At 55.6% G+C, this 15,612-nt stretch overlaps 1 protein-coding gene across 4 annotated transcripts in view; it reads left to right on the forward strand.

The window, feature by feature from the left end:
- ST14 (ST14 transmembrane serine protease matriptase) overlaps window positions 1–15,218 on the forward strand; it is a 15,842-nt gene extending 624 nt beyond the window's left edge. Inside the window, exons 1-19 of one of the 4 annotated variants that reach the window (XM_035897971.1) lie at window positions 2,681–2,775; window positions 3,605–3,764; window positions 4,004–4,131; window positions 4,711–4,781; window positions 5,241–5,401; window positions 5,865–5,900; window positions 6,293–6,530; window positions 6,703–6,842; window positions 7,285–7,382; window positions 7,950–8,059; window positions 9,007–9,137; window positions 9,431–9,535; window positions 10,610–10,717; window positions 11,109–11,222; window positions 11,388–11,516; window positions 12,454–12,640; window positions 12,808–13,082; window positions 13,395–13,531; window positions 14,071–15,218. In XM_035897971.1, the coding sequence (XP_035753864.1) occupies window positions 3,608–3,764; window positions 4,004–4,131; window positions 4,711–4,781; window positions 5,241–5,401; window positions 5,865–5,900; window positions 6,293–6,530; window positions 6,703–6,842; window positions 7,285–7,382; window positions 7,950–8,059; window positions 9,007–9,137; window positions 9,431–9,535; window positions 10,610–10,717; window positions 11,109–11,222; window positions 11,388–11,516; window positions 12,454–12,640; window positions 12,808–13,082; window positions 13,395–13,531; window positions 14,071–14,232 (2,487 nt within the window). In that variant the 5' untranslated portion in view covers window positions 2,681–2,775; window positions 3,605–3,607 and the 3' untranslated portion in view covers window positions 14,233–15,218. Of the gene's footprint in view, window positions 1–2,680; window positions 2,776–3,101; window positions 3,127–3,364; window positions 3,512–3,604; window positions 3,765–4,003; window positions 4,132–4,710; window positions 4,782–5,240; window positions 5,402–5,864; window positions 5,901–6,292; window positions 6,531–6,702; window positions 6,843–7,284; window positions 7,383–7,949; window positions 8,060–9,006; window positions 9,138–9,430; window positions 9,536–10,609; window positions 10,718–11,108; window positions 11,223–11,387; window positions 11,517–12,453; window positions 12,641–12,807; window positions 13,083–13,394; window positions 13,532–14,070 lie in introns of those variants that run through there. The other 3 variants (XM_009642567.2, XM_035897970.1, XM_035897969.1) reach the window with 3 other exon arrangements.
- The last annotated feature ends 394 nt before the right edge of the window (window positions 15,219–15,612 follow it).

The following is a 15,612-nucleotide window of genomic DNA, read 5'->3' on the forward strand; positions in this document are numbered from 1 at the left end:
TTGAGAAGGGAATCTGTGGGAATCGCTGCTGCTTACCCAGGCTGCGACATGCGACAGCTCTTCAAAGCAGCTTCACACAAGGGTCAGAGTTGGCTGGGGAATACAGTGGTTACCTAAGGTCTGAGGATGGGAGAGGAGGAGATCTGGAGTACAAAACAGAGGGCCGGGAGGGAAAGCTCTTTGGATCCAGTCTCATATCTGCGTCTAATCACTGGGTAACTTCTGCCAAGTAACAGTGTCAGTGACTGCTTATGCACAGTGTACAGGGGTAATCACAAAAAGAACCTCCCTGGGAGTTCCCCCACTCCTTTAATTTCTCTTGGTGCCATGGGTGTCACTGCAGTCTCAGCTTTGGAGCAAGAACAAACCAACAGAGGTGTGCTGTAAGGTTTAAGATCTTTCATCTTTTTTTTTTTCCAAGGAGAGCAGGGGAATTGGCTAAAGAAAGACCAGATGGTGGCTTTTCTTGCCCAACTTCCTTCGCTCACGCTGCAGCCGCAGGAGCGATGCATGTGTCTGTGTGTGTTGGAGGCGGAGGGGAGCTGTGTTTTCCTTCTGATTTAATCGTGCCGATAAGTTGCTCCCATCTAAGAGTTTCCTCTCTGCAAAGACACAACATTTAGCTCAAAGAGGACGTTAAAATGCATCAGCCACAGTGTTGTGCAGTCTGGCCTCGCACAGCAATACCTCCTGCTTGCAGTTGAGCCCCGTTTTTTTCAGGCAGTTTGGTGAAACTGAATCTTGGGGATGTTGCAGCAGGCTGAAGGTACCCTCAGCTGGAGGGTATGCTATGTGAAAATAGGGTTTTCTTTGCTCGCCAGGTAGCCAGAGGAGATCCTAATTTTGTTGTGCCATTTTGCTGCTGCTATCCCCCCTGTGACGCTGGAGCAACAAGGATGATGGGGGGACTGGAGCATCTCCCCTAGGAGGAAAGGCTGAGGGAGCTGGGCTTGTTCAGCCTGGAGAAGAGAAGGCTGAGAGGGGATCTCATCACCGCCTACAAATATCTCAAGGGTGGGGGTCACGAGGACGGAGCCAGACTCTTCTCAGTGATGCCCAGCGCCAGGACAAGGGGCAATGGGCACAAACTGAAGCAGAAGAGGTTCCAGTTGAACGGGAGAAAGAACTTGTTGACTGTGAGGGTGCCCGAGCCCTGGCCCAGGCTGCCCAGGGGGGCTGTGGAGTCTCCTTCTCTGGAGATCTTCAACCCCTGCCTGGACGCTGTCCTGTGCCCCCTGCTCTGGGTGAGCCTGCTTGAGCAGGGGGGTGGCACTGGGTGAGCTCCCGAGGGCCCTGCCAACCCCTGCCATGCTGGGATTCTGGGATTCTGTTATGCCTCTCATACAAGGAGTGCGTGATCCCCCTTTCAGGGAAGAAACACCGCCAAGCTAAACTCAACAGCTTATGCCCAGAAATTGTTATTCAGAGCCCATAAAGCTGCTGTTTTCCCCCCGCAAGCTGGGGGCAGGCGCTTCTTCCTCGCTGACCCCAGGAAGCCTGGGGAAGCTGCTGCTGTGTGAACAGATAGATCATTTAAGCCCCTCAGGTTGGTTTCTTGCCACAGGCTCCTCCAGATGTTAGAAGAGAATGAAATACTTTTCTTTCTGCTAACAGCAGCAATGAATTGGAAGCTCCGGGAAGTCTCGGTGCTGCAAGCAGCCCCACGGTGGGAGAGGGGAGATGCTTGCGAGATTTGTGGCCGGTTTCTTCTCTTTACCTGGTTTGGGGGCATTTCTTGCATGATTTGGAAACTGATGGGAGCCAGATGGCTGTTTTGAAGATGGTGCGTCAAACTCCAGGCAGTCTTGACTTTGATTGAAGGGTTTCTTGATTTAGGATGTTTGTACGTGTACTTAAGCTTTATTTTGTGTGTCTTCTGTTTTGAAGTTTCCTTGGGTTACATTTTTCAAGTTTTTCCCGTATGGTCACGGAAGCCAAAGAGGAACCGGAGCATCCCCCGTTGGGATTGCCCTCCGTGGCCCTGCTAGGTCTCTTGTTTCTTCTGGCGGTGGCTGGATGTTGGTGATGGAAGCAGCCTGGCATCTCAGAGATGCTGTGCTTCACGTTGGCTTCTTTTTGCCCAACCTTAGGCAAATGAACAAAGGTTTCCTCCCCCGTGCTGTAGTAGAGAGCTTTCAAACCATAAACTCGGATTATTCTGAGAGCGGATGGTGCGAAAACTGGCAGGGTGCTCTGGTCTTGGTGGCCTTCTAGTAAGTGTTTGCAGAGGATTAAACTTACAGAGTCCTTTACAGAAATGTAGGGTAAGGTGCCTGCCACGTCCCTTTCTTTTGTAAAGGGCCTCGGGCGAATACCACAGGGAGGAGAGGCTTTGGTGAGGAGTGGAGGGTGGGAAGAGAGGGCAGAGATTGGGTGAAGAAAAGGGCAAAAAGAGCAGGGGGATGATGGAAGTGGGAGCTGGGCTTCCCTGCAAAGCGAGGCTCGGCAAAGAGAAGACGGTGAAGCCATTGCACCAAAGGGAAGTGCAACGAGGATGGCTCATCGCCTGGCTCCGCACGAGGGCGCGGCCCCTCTGGTGACAGGAAGCCCTTTGCTGGTTCTTTTTCCTGACTTTTAGGGGCTTGTGACATTTAGCCGGCGCCATTAGTGTATGTTTGTGTCAGCCCTGGGCTGACGGGGGACAGGCACCATGTTTGCGGAGCACAGGAACGCATTTGAAGGCAGCGAGTTTGTGCTGGTTGGCGCTTTGTGTTTCGGAGTCCTTGCTGTCGTCTGGAGCACCGTGGTGCTGCCCAGGGAGCTGCCAGATGCCCGGTAAGGCTCAGAAAAGGGAAAAATGGGAAGGATGGAGGGCAGGTAAGCCAAAGGCACGAGAGAGTGAAACCCCGGGGCACCGAGGGTTTTGCACTGCGACAAGGACCTTCCTCTTCGTCACCCAGCCCAGCACGGGGTGGTGACAGCAGCGAGAGCTGTGCGCTAGGGGTGTCATCATTAGCCAACACATCTTGTCCTGAGAGTCTGGCTGCTCGTGGGCTGCAGGGACGTCTTGACTGTTCATCTCATTTTTTTGGGCTTATTTCTTTTGATGGGTCAATGGGAAACCCCAAGCAGAACCGTAGAAGCGCTGCGCTGGCCCAGGAGAGACGTACAGAGAGTTGTGCAAATGTAAAGGGAAGGAAGTATCTCAGGTTCTGCTTTTACGGGAATGCTATTCATAGCGAGCTGCGCCCCGTGAGCTGCGGGTGACACGCCTGCCGCACCGCGAGCGCTTGGCAGGGCTGAATTTTTGTCTGCAGTTTCATCTGCCAGCAGGCAGAGATGTTGGAGGTTGTGGACTTGCGACCTACCATGGTCACTGGGGGGGGTTGTGTGGACTCCCCCTGAAGTTGACTTGAGCTGATGGACTTGTGTTAGGCCCCGAAAGGAATTAGGCGTGTGTGGAAAAACAAAGCAAAAGCCTTTGGGGCTTGTGCTGCCGTGGGGTGGCTGCGGGGCCGCCGGCACCGAGGCATGCCTGGTGCTCTCAGCGACGGGGAGCTGCCGCGGGCAGGTCGCTCTCCTCTAGACTGCTTTGTGCTTGGACCTCTCCAGACCAGGCTTTGGGAACAGCCTTTCCACCATCCCGCCCTCTCTCCCCTCCTAGGACATGAACAACCTGGAGGAAGGGGTGGAGTTCCTCCCTGCCATGAACTCCAAGAAGATGGAGAAGCGTGGCCCGAAGCGGCAGGTGGTCGTCGCCGTCATGATCGTTGTTTTCCTGATCATCTCCCTCGTCACCGGCCTCCTGGTTTGGCACTTCAAATGTGAGTGTGAGGTCTGGTGGGTGCTGGCATGTAGGGTGGTACCCTGGGAGCAGATCCGCATGGAAAAGCTTTGTTATCCCGTGTTGCTCACACGTGCCCTTTCTCTAGCTCCAGAAAGGCTGCAGGAAGTGGGGGGACACCATTTCCACCCCCCTGCCCCAGTTGCTGTCACTGGGGACCTGCTGTGCCATGGTCCCAGCCCTGACTGCTCTTTCTGCCTCTGATCCATTGCCTTCCAGACAGGAACGTGGCCGTCCGGAAGGTTTTCAATGGCCACTTACGGGTTCTGAACTGGGACTTCCTTGATGCTTACGAGAACTCCAGCTCATCGGAGTTCATCATGCTGGCCCAGAAGGTGAAGAGCACGGTAAGAAGTTTCTTGCATCCCTCTTCCTGCGAGCAGGACTTTTTCCTCTTGCCCTGTGACCATGGGGATCCTGCACGTAAGACTGCTTGGAGCTTTCTCGCCCCTCTCAGCTCTCACCGTGATGCACAGGGCTGGGTGCAAGGAGCCTGCCTTTAAGCTGGGTCTCGGTGTCACGGCTCTAGCCCAGTGCCACGCTGTCTCCCTGCCTCTGCCACCCAGCATGTGCAAATCCCAGGGTCTGTGGATGAGCCAGGGCTGGGAGCTGAGGCAGGAGCGTGTCTGCCCTCTGTGCTGAAGCCGTGGGTCTTGCCTTTCCCCTCAGACTTGGGTATTTATTGCGCTTCCCCCGGGGAGGAGCGGGGCGAGGTGAGTCAGAGCAGGCTGGGGTGTGCAGGTCTGGGTGCTTCTGGGACTCTCAGATCTCCCTCTTCCTCACTTTGGCCCCTGCAGATTCCTGCAGCCGGGGATGCCGGCCATGTGGCCTGATTTTCCACAGCAGGCTTGAAGCTCTGTCTGTCTTTAGCCTTTCCCCCCTCCTCACTTCTTGACGTGCTGAACACTCTTCTTTAAACCTTTCAGGTGGAGGACATCTACAGGAGTCATGCAGATATTGGCCCTTACCACAAAGAGACGGTGATAACGGCGTTCAGGTGAGTGTTAGATGCTGCTTGAGCCCTGTCTGGGAGTGGAGGAGGGCGATGCTGGGATGTCACACTGCCGTCCACCCTCGTTCCTGGGCTGCTGGGCATGGAGGCACCTCAGTAGTCACCCTGAGTGACACGGCAAAGGGTGGGCAGTGAAAGGCATGTTGTGTTCTGCCAGCCCTCATCACTGTGTGCCAAGGGAGATGTCTTGAGAGAATCAAGATATGGTGCAGTAGAGCCCTATGAACCGCAGTGGGTGGTGCCTGGCGGGTTTGAAAGGGACTCCCTGGGCTGGCAGGGGCCTTTGCTGGGCACAGTTTGCTTAACTTGTCATTGAGAGTCTCCCTTTCCCATGGCCATCCTCCAAAAACAGCTCATCAAGTAGCCTGGACCCTTCTTCTACTGACATTTGAGCCTTCTTGCGTCTGTCCTTGCTCTCACCCCATAACTGCCCTTCCCTTGCAGTGAAGGCAGCGTCATTGCCTACTACTGGTCAGAGTTCCTTGTCCCCAAGTACCGGGAGGAGAGCCTGGACAGGGCGATGGCGGACAAGCAGAGCCTGGTCCAGAGGTGGAACCCCCGCCTGCGAAACCCCGTGCTGAAGGTGGAGTCGGTCATCGCTTTCCGTGAGTGCTGGCTCTGCCGTCCCTGGGCCTCTGTGTGGGACCGGGAGGGGGGTATGTTTCGCTGGAGGGGTAAGCTGCTGGGCGCAGCCCTCCCTTGGGTGCATTCGGCAGCGGGGACCGCTCTAGGGGTGAGTGGAAGGACCTGGCTTTCACAGTGCTGCTCTGATGGGCCATGCAGGCTGGGAGAGGCTGCAGGGACCCGCTCCCCTTCGCTTGAATGCTCTGTGTTCTCCTCTGAGCCCATCTGGAGAGGGACAGGGGTGAATCCTCCTTCCTGCAGAGGACAAGCTTGATCCCTCGGCTCCCCAGAGCCCGGGCAGGAGCAGCCTCCCATGGGCCAGCTTACAGGGGGGGACCCCACAAGCCAGGCCAGATCAATGCGGGTCCCAGGGACTGCTTCAGCTTTGCACCCGGGGACTTCCCACAGCCCAAAGGATGACAACGCCTCTGTTTTCTCCTGCAGCTGCTGATCCCAGCATAGCTGACTCCGCTCGGGACAGTAAGTACAGCTCTTCTTCAGTCTCCTAAAAGCCTCTGTGCGTCCCCAGACCTCTTTGGGGTGGCGATTTCCCTTGCGGGGTGTGGAAGAACCTGAAGAGAGGTGCTCTGCGTGCAAGGCAGACCCCTTTGTGCTGCTTGGAGCTGATTTGGGGTCAGCCAGGCTGCGGCACAGGCCTTGCTGTTGTCCAGCAGTAGTGCATAGCCCTGGCTGCCCTTCCCCAGTGCCTCACTTGGTAGATGGAGGCTGATAAGCAAGGGTGCTCTCTGCAGGAGGCATCTGTCCAGGGACAGCCTGGAGGAATTACAAGTGCTGCTCTGCAAATTGAAGGGAAAAAGCAGGGCAGAACCTCCTTGTTTGCCTCATTAACCCTTCCCTGCTTTCCTGGGCAGATAGCTGCATGTTTGCCCTCCATGCCAAGGAAGGGGAGATCACCAGTTTCACCACGCCGGGCTTCCCCAACAGCCCGTACCCCAACAACGCGCTCTGCTACTGGGCACTGAGGGCGGACGCCGACTCCATCATCAGCCTGACCTTCAAGACGCTGGAGCTGGAGCAGTGCAGAGCTGACAGCGACTACATCAAGGTGTACAACTCTCTGAGCCCCGTGGAGCCCCATGCTTTGGTCAGGTGAGTGTCCCCATTAGGTTCCTGTACGGCCCCGAGTCTTGGCGTGAAGTGGCGGGGCGATAATGAGAAGTCCTGCTGGTAACTGAGCTCCTGTCCCTGCTCAGAGGTGATCTGTGCTGCTTGAGGCTCTCCATGCAGCTGTGTCTAACAGATTTTGTCCTTTACTTCCTAGGCTCTGTGGGAATTACGCCCCTTCCTACAACCTGACCTTCCTGTCCTCCCAGAACGTCATGCTCGTCACATTGGTTACCAACAAGGAGGGGAGATTCCCTGGCTTTAAGGCTGAGTTCTTCCAGCTCCCGAAGATGAAAGGTGAGCAGAGGCCTTGGCCCAGTTCCCCCCCACCTCTCCCCACCGCGGGCAACTGAAGAGGGAGGTGTAGCCGTGGCTGCGGTCAGTTGGCTGGGGGTGTTTCCAGGGCTGGGAGACCTGGAAGCGGGTCACGTCTTGGCTCTTGGAGCTTGCCTTGCCCACGGTGCTCTTGGCTGCTATAATGATGTCCCCTGAGGAGGGCAAAATAAGAATTATGTCGGATGAGACATGCAGATTGATGTACGCAGGAAGCACCTAATTGATCTCCTGGGTTCTCTCCAAGCCTCGGAGCCGAGCTGCTCTCTCCAGAGATCGACTTAACCTTGTTAGAGACTGTTGCATCTGCCTCCCTGCCTGCCTCGGGTGATAGCCAGCTAAGGCCTGGGAAAACCACGTCTCTCTACGTCTCTAACCTGTCTTCATCTTCTTGCTTATCTTCTAGCCTGCAGCGGGACTCTGAAAGGAGAGAGTGGCACCTTCACGACTCCCTATTACCCGGCACACTACCCCCCAGCCATGGACTGTGTCTGGAACATAGAGGTAAGACGAGGTCCTCTCTTTGCCTTAATTAGTCTGTCCGATGAACCTGGTTATGCAGGACAGCGTGCAGGCGAGCTCGCAGCAGATGCTGCCTGGAGACTGAGAGCCTGACGTGGCTGGAGGGAGGCGTTAGGAGCTGGTGCCAAAGGCAGAAGAGGCTGCGAGGGGCCTGAGCCCCGCCTGATGCTTATCGTAGCCCCCAGTAACTGCAGCTTTGCACGAAAAGCGCTAGACCATGTGGGCTTTGGGACAGGCCAGCTGCTTGCTGGCAAAACTGGCGGTGGGGGAAACCTTCTGCCCTGGGAGAACAGGCGCTGCTGACCGAGGTCTGGCTTCAGCCCCCCCTCTGCATGCTTGTTTGCTCTGGGGTTCCGGGGTCAGCGAGCCAAGCCACTGTTTAAATGACAGTGTGAGCTATAGTGGCTTTGCAGGAAGGTGTCTCCTTTTCTGCTGGACTTCTTTCCTTTTTCAGTCACCTTCTGTCCTCCCCCCAAAACCCTTTTCCCACAACACTTATTCCCATTTTCTGTGCTCCAGAAAAAAAACCAACTCTGCTTCCTGTTGCAGGTTCCCTCTAAAAAGAATGTGAAGGTGCGTTTCAACATGTTCTTCGTGCTGGAGCCCGGGATCCCAATCAGCTCCTGCACCAAGGACTACGTGCAGATCAACAACACGAGGTAGGTGTCAGGCTCCGGCTGACCCGTGGCTTTGGTCCTTCGAGTGTTTAGTTATAGGGCACCTTGTGCTTTCCTTAAACACGCTGTGGGAATGAGCGTGCTGGTGTTTTTTGGGATACGACGAGGCAGGAGGGTGCTTGGGTCTGACCTGCTCGATGGCCCGTGGTGAGAGGGGAGCAGCACGCTTGGTTCTGGGTATTAGACCCCGGGTTTGTTGCATGCTGCAGCCGAGCCCCCCCAGATGCTGTGGAACATCACATCACAAGCCTTCCGGGCAGAAAGGCAGAAGCATCTGGCGTGGGTTTGCTTGAACGAGCAAATCTCCATTGTCAGGGTAATTGCGTTGTGTTCTGTGATGCATTTACTGTTTGCTGTTGCACAACCTAAAGTAAGCTGGGCCAAAAATACAGCTTGGTACTGCACAGGGGGAGTGAGCAGCGTGGTTTCACAACATTTTGGGGCAAGGGAGCTGACCCTTCCTCGAAGGGAGAGGGTTTCAAAGTACAGTGCCTGCATCTCTGGCCCTGGCTCGTTTCTGCCGTGGTGCTTGTGTAAAGTCATTCCTTGTGTAAAGTCACTCCTACCAACCTGTGGTGGGAGGGGATCCTGCGGCTTTAAAAGCTGCACAAAAATCCAGAGGGACGGTGGATCTGAGATCAGAGGCATCACCGCGTCAGGCAGGGATGTGGATGAACTCGCTCCCAGTCACTTCCAAGCTTGGTGGCGTTTGCAACCGGCCCAAACCTTCTGCCAAGGGCAGCAAAATTCACCTCCTGCGTGCAGAGCTTGAGGCCCAGCAGCTCGTGCTGGAATCGGTGCTGCTCTCTTCTCCTGCCCCCGTAGCTGTCTGGGTGTGCCAAGTGACCCTGCGTGCCGGTGGGGGGTTCGGGGCTGGAAGAAGGGCTGACCCGCGGCCCTCCCTTCATCGTCACGCTCTCCCCCTGCAGGTACTGTGGGGAGCGTTCCCAGTTCGTGGTGGCCAGTACTACCAACAAAATAGAGGTCCGGTTCCACTCAGACCAGTCCTACACGGACACTGGCTTCTCTGCTGAGTACCTGTCCTACGACTCCAGCGATCGTGAGTTGAAACCCTGAGGCTGTGGGGGGAACCAAGTTGCCTGGGGTCTGGAGGCCGTCCCTCCTCTGCGTTTACGCTGCCCTGTAAATTGGGAAGTGCGCTTTCCTAGGGGATGGGAGCACGTCATGTTTCCCTGCAAACCTCCTTGTATTCCTCCTCTGCTCTGAGGAAAAGGTGTTTTTAATGCTGGATGCTGTAAGCAGGCCCAGGGAACGTTGTGTGCTTTGGGGAAGGGACATAGAGGGGATGGCTGGAAGGTTCGCGTGTCATTTTATCCCTTTCTCCCCTCTCAGCCTGCCCTGGCAAGTTTGCCTGCAACACTGGCCGCTGCATTGACAGAAGCATGCGCTGCGACGGGTGGCTGGACTGCGTGGATGGCAGCGACGAGAGATCCTGCAGTAAGTCCGTCCCTTGTTCCTTTTCGGCTTGTCACGGGAAGGGCCGTGCCACCCCGGGGTGGCTGCGGGTGTTTGCTCTGGGCTTGGTTTGGCTAGCTAAGCCTTAGGGCTGAGGCTTTGCCCGGTCTCCCTGCTCGCCGCAATCCTGAGCACCAGCGCCGCAGCGTTCCTCCAGGGTAGAGTGAGAGGCGCTGGGTGCGGGGATCAATTTGGGGTCCTTTCCCAGCGTAGGAGCTGCGGGTTCCCAGTAATCTAGCCCTCTCCCAGTGGGATCTCCCTCCCTTCCCAGTCCCTCCCAGCTGGGATATGTGTGTTTCTATTTAATCCTCCAGGCAGGTTTAGCTGAGCCTGGCTGAGCTGGGTGGCATAAAGGAGCGTATTTTGTTAACGAACGGGGCAGGCATTGCAGAGCACATCTGGAAAACCTCTGTGTTAGATGGGAGTTGTTTCTTCCTGCAACAAGTTTTCCTCTTGGATTAGCAGAGCTATCTCGTAGATAATCATAGAATCATAGAATGTTTAGGGTTGGAAGGGACCACTAGTGGTCATCTAGTCCAACCCCCCTGCAGTGAGCAGGGACACTGCTAACTAGATCAGGTTGCTCAGAGCCCCATCCAACCTGGCCTTGAATGTTTCCAGGGATGGGGCCTCCACTACCTCTCTGGGCAACCTGTTCCAGTGTTTTACCACCCTCATTGTAAAAAATTTCTTCCTTATCTCTATCCTGAACCTACCCTGTTCTAGTTTAAAACCATTTCCCCTTGTCCTAACACAGCTGGCCCTACTAAAAAGACGTTCCCCATCTTTCCTATAGGCCCCCTTTAGGTACTGGAAGGCCGCAATCAGGTCTCCACGTAGCCGCCTTTTCTCCAGACTGAACAAGCCCATCTCTTATTGGCCAGGGTCTGGAATTAATGAGAGAGCACGGGATCCCCTGGTTTGGGATCTGGCACGGTTCTTCCTTGCTGGGAGAGCTGCCCGGGTTCTCCCGTGACGCTGCGGTAGAGGCGGTGGCGGCTGGGTCGCAGGTGCCTTCGCAGGTCTCTCCCCTGATTTCTTGCTCTCCCTTTTCAGCCTGTACCGACCAGCAGTTCAAGTGCCAGAACGGCTGGTGCAAGCCCAAGTTCTGGGTCTGCGACAACGTGAACGACTGCGGCGACAACAGCGACGAGCTGCAGTGCAGTAAGTGACGCGCCCCGCGGGCGGGAAGGGCTGAGGGCTTCAGCCAGGCGAAAGGGGCGATGGAGGCTCACGGCGCGGAGGAGGGCAAGTGCCGTGATGGAAAAGGAGCAAGAAACCCGAAATGCCAGCCTGCTGCAGCATCCTCGAGCCCCCAAGTGAGAGGAGGAAGACGAGGATGAGCAGGGTTGTAGGAAACGTGGGCTTTTGGGAAAGGAAGGGCCGCACAGATCAGTGTCGGTGTGCAGTTTAGAGAAGAAAAGACTTGGGGGTGCAGGAAACGGGTGTCTGTGTTGTAGCCACAGAGGCTGTACAGGTCTCGGGGGAAGGGAGGGGGACACAGGCGTGTGCTGGGGGCCCTGCGGGGTTCAGGAGCTGCTCGCTCTTTCCCCAGGCTGCGCAGCTGACAGCTTCAAGTGCAACAACGGGAAGTGCATCCCCAACACCCAAAAGTGTGATGGCAAGGACAACTGCGGGGACGGGAGCGACGAGGGCAGCTGCAGCAAGGGTGAGGACGGGCTGTGGAGGGGCCCTCCCCTCACCTGCAGCCTCTCACGGGTTTCCTCGGGACGTGCATTTTTCCACGGGGTGGCAGAAGGAGTGAAGAGCTCCTGAACGGTGCGGCCTCCCCAGCGCTGGGGCTAACCCTTCTCCCTTTGGTCCTGCCTTGCAGCCATCCAGGCAACCGTCCCCTGCAAGGAATACACCTACAAGTGCCGCAACGGGCACTGCATCAGCAAGCAGAACCCGGAGTGCGACGGGGAGCAGGACTGCGAAGACAAATCTGACGAGGACAACTGCAGTGAGTACCCCGGGGAAGGGGGGACGCGGGTTCCTTCAGAGAAAGAAACACTTGAGGGACTAGGAAGAAAGAGGCTGTCCCGATGTCTCGGTGTGCTACAGCCCCAGCTTTCCTAACTAACTGCTGGAGCTACAGCTGCTGTGGCAGAGACTGATGGGTGACAAAGTGAATGCTGGGGTGGGCAGGAGAGTTCACTGGTTTCACTGGAGAATTAAGCTGCACCAAGCTAGGGCTACTTTTTTCTTAGGGAGAGGCTTCACTTTTTGACTTTTCCTGGGCTAGGTAATCAGCACTGAGACTCCTTGCAGGCAAGCCCAGAGCCACATTCCCACCAGAGGGGTTGTGCCGATGGCCTTCCTAGCCTGGGGGTGCCAAAACTAGAGGAAATGTTAAGGACGGATAATCAAAGTCAGTTTAGGGGCTGTAAGTACACACAAGAAAAAGGCCACCCCTGTTCTGAGGAGGTTGCAGCACACGCTATTTCCTTGCTGTTCTTGCCTATGTCACCTTACTCACTTAGCCAAGGCCAGTGTCATCTGAGAAGCAATGTTGTTTTAAGGGCTGGAACAGTTGGAGTGGGGCCAGAGGAGGGCTACTAAAATGATGCAAGGGCTGGAGCCCCTCTGCTAGGAGGCCAGGCTGGGAGAGTTGGGGGTGCTTTAAACTGAGGCAGGGGAGGTTTAGACTGGATCTAAGGAAGAAATTCTTTACCATGAGGGCGGTGAAACCCTGGCAGGGGGTGCCCAGACATTTACTGGCTCGGCCAGTAAATGTTTTAGCAAATGTAGCGTTTGTGGTCCCGTGCTGACGGCACCAGCCATCCCTGGCACGGGTAACGGGGTGCTTGTGCTGTGGGAGATACCCCCCCGGGGAAGGACGGGGAGGCGCTGAATGGGAACGGGAGTCGCCCAGTGCCCCTTCTCCTTCCCCACCCCAGACTGCGGGACCCGCTCCTACGCGAGGAAGTCGCGGATCGTCGGCGGGCAGAACTCGGACGTGGGCGAATGGCCGTGGCAGGTCAGCCTCCACGTCAAGGGCCAGGGCCACATCTGCGGGGCCTCGCTCGTCTCAGAGAGCTGGCTGGTGTCGGCGGCGCATTGCTTCCTGCAGCTGCAGGGCATCAGGTAGGCGGGAGCCGCATCGGGGACCCCAACGGCCACAATTCCGTGTTCAGGCCTTTTCCTTGAATAGGAAAAAATGGGTTTACTGGCACGTAACCGTTCACGATAGCGAGCTAGGATACCTGCGAGAGGGGGGCCTCACCCTGCCCTGTGTTTTGGGACTCGTGCAGGTACTCAGACCCCACCCTGTGGACAGCCTACCTGGGCCTGACCGACCAAGGCAACCGCAACGGCGCCAACGTGCAAACGCGGAAAATCAAGCGCATCATCTCCCATCCCTTCTTCAACGACTACACCTACGACTACGACATCGCCGTGATGGAGCTGCAGGCCCCCGTCACCTTCTCCTCTGTCGTCCAGCCCATCTGCCTGCCCGATGCCACCCACAACTTCCCCGTGGGCAAGGACCTGTGGGTGACTGGATGGGGAGCGACCGTGGAAGGAGGTGAGCGCTGCTTTTGCCTTGTTTTAGGGAAGTGCCCGTGTGGCTTTGGGGAAAAAGGGGGCTGGCTGGACACAATTTCAATGTATTAGCTTGCCTCGAGACTGGAATCAAATGAGACTCCCTTGGCAGTGTGCAAAGTTAATGTCTCTGTCCCATTGGAAAAATGGTTTTAGGAAAAAGCGGGTTGTTGCAACAGGGATTTACCCGGCGATTAAGTTGGTTGGTTAGAGCCTGAGCAAAAGGCTGCTTAAAACTGCTGTGCGTTTTTACTCATGCTGCCTTCCCACTGACGCTGCCCTTCCCTCCTGGCAGGCACTGGAGCCTCCATCTTGCAGAAAGCAGAAATCCGGCTCATCAACCAGACAGTGTGCAACGAGCTGCTGACGGACCAGCTGACGCCACGCATGATGTGCGTGGGGATCCTGACGGGCGGCGTAGATGCCTGCCAGGTAGGCCAGCGCTCGGGTTTATCGCCGCGAGGAGGAGCCTTAGTTAGGAAGACAGGCCGTTAGCTCAGCCCTTCTCTTTTTTATTCTGGCACTTCTACTCATATTCCCACATTTAAACCACAACAAACAAATCTACGCAGAGCCTCCTGGATTTGGACAACGGATGAACGAGCAGCAAATTGTGTTGGTGCATGACTTTTAGGCTCAAAAACTGCACCCTACCTGGTGAAACTGTGCGACCATGCTCCAGTTTTGCCAGCTCAGCCTCTGGGTAACAAACGGGCCCCTTGCATAGCTCTATTCTGTGGCTCTCATTGCCATACATACTTATATTTGAAACAAAAATATTTATGTACAATTTTTTTTCCTTGATGCAGGGAGTTGTACAGACAGTTGTTTTGGAGACTAAGTCAGTCAGCTGTTTGGCATTTGACTGGAGTTAGGGCTTAGAGCTGTTTTTTGTGATTTCCTCTATTTATCTCTCTGCTTTAGGACAATGTGCAGGGCTGGTGCTTATGCTCCTGTTTGTGTCCATGCAGGGGGACTCTGGAGGGCCACTGGTCAGCGTGGAGCCCAGCAATCGGATGTTCCTGGCGGGCGTAGTGAGCTGGGGCGACGGCTGCGCCCAGAGAAACAAGCCTGGAGTCTACAGCCGGGTCACCAGCCTGCGAGACTGGATCAAACAGCATACGGGGCTGTAGGGACACGCTGGTCCCCACGGGGCCATGGACAGCTCTTGTACACCACTGGCTGGAGACTGTCATTGCCTCCCGGCAGCGCACAGCCGCTACTGTGAACTTCAACCCTCCCTCTACCTCGCCGCAAGCGCCTGGGACTCCCTGTGCCAGCTGAGCAGCCAGAGCTGAGGGTTTAGTTTAGCCCTTGGTGTTCCCCAACTCAGAAATCAATGTTTGGCGTATGAGAAATTTCCCTCTGTGGGTAAGTGAGCACAGCTCCCATAAACCAACAACTTGAATGAACAGTCATTCGAGGTACATCCAAAGTAAGTGGAACAGCACAGGTAATTTAAAAAAAAAAAAAAAAATTAAAAAAAAAAAAAGAAAAAAGACAAACACTTGGTGTGTTTAGAGGCAAACTTTATTGGGACAGGTTCAAAAACAAGCTTTCAGAATGTTTTCAAACTGCCATCCACACCTCTTTTCTGGTCTTCAGTTGGGGGTGGGGGTGGGGAAGGAGTCCTTACCGTGGTTTTGGGGGATCCCTCCCTTGATGGCATCCCATGCCATGGTCTCCTCCGCTGTCTGACTGGGTTTCTGATGGTGCCGGGGCTATGGGACTGCTGCCCCTCACCCCAAGGGAATCCATGTGCAGGTGGGCATCCGACCAGCATCACTGTGCCGTGGCTGAGCCGACGCAGCTTCTGCCGAGCTCCAGCCCCGGGGAGCTGTGTTGTGCTGCACTCGGTGACTTCCCCTTCCTCGCTGCACCAAAGGCCTTCCTGGAGCTTGTCCCCTGCAACAACAACCCGGGTTAGCTGTGCTCGACCCCAGTCTTAAACCCTTCTTTCTTTTGTAAAGAAAAATGCAACGCTGTGACTTGTGAATGTGCTGATTTGATCTCTTTTCTCCCACGTAGCCCATTCCTTGCCCCGAGAAGAGCACACTCCAATCGAGTTAGTGAGCCTGTAAATACATTTTGTAAAACACTGTATGAAGTGGAAATGCTCCAATAAAACTGGGATATTTTCTAATACTCTGGCTGGGTGGTTCTTCGTGAGCTTCTGTGCAAGCTTTCCAGACCTGGGAAGCCTGCGGCACAAACAACCAAAGCTAAGGGAGGAGGTGAGCTCCTCCACATGAAACACTTGAATCCTGTCCCCATCCCGTGCACGGCTGCTCCACCGTGGGGTTTTGGGCCCTGTTAAGAAAGCATCCAGGCTCCAGTGTTTTCCGAGTCCAGGGAGATCCAGGACTGAAGCTGAGCTTTAGCAAGTCACATTAAACAGTTCTTATGGCAGCTTCCCACCTGGAAACCCATGGGAGTCATCCCCAAAAACCCAGCACGGGCAGCAGGAGCTTGTTCCGCCTTCCGTGTGGGCATGGGCGCTGCTTCCCTCCAAG

Source organism: Egretta garzetta, unplaced genomic scaffold, assembly GCF_000687185.1.
Source record: "Egretta garzetta isolate BGI_Z169 unplaced genomic scaffold, ASM68718v1 scaffold307, whole genome shotgun sequence".
Taxonomy (NCBI): Eukaryota; Metazoa; Chordata; class Aves; order Pelecaniformes; family Ardeidae; genus Egretta; species Egretta garzetta.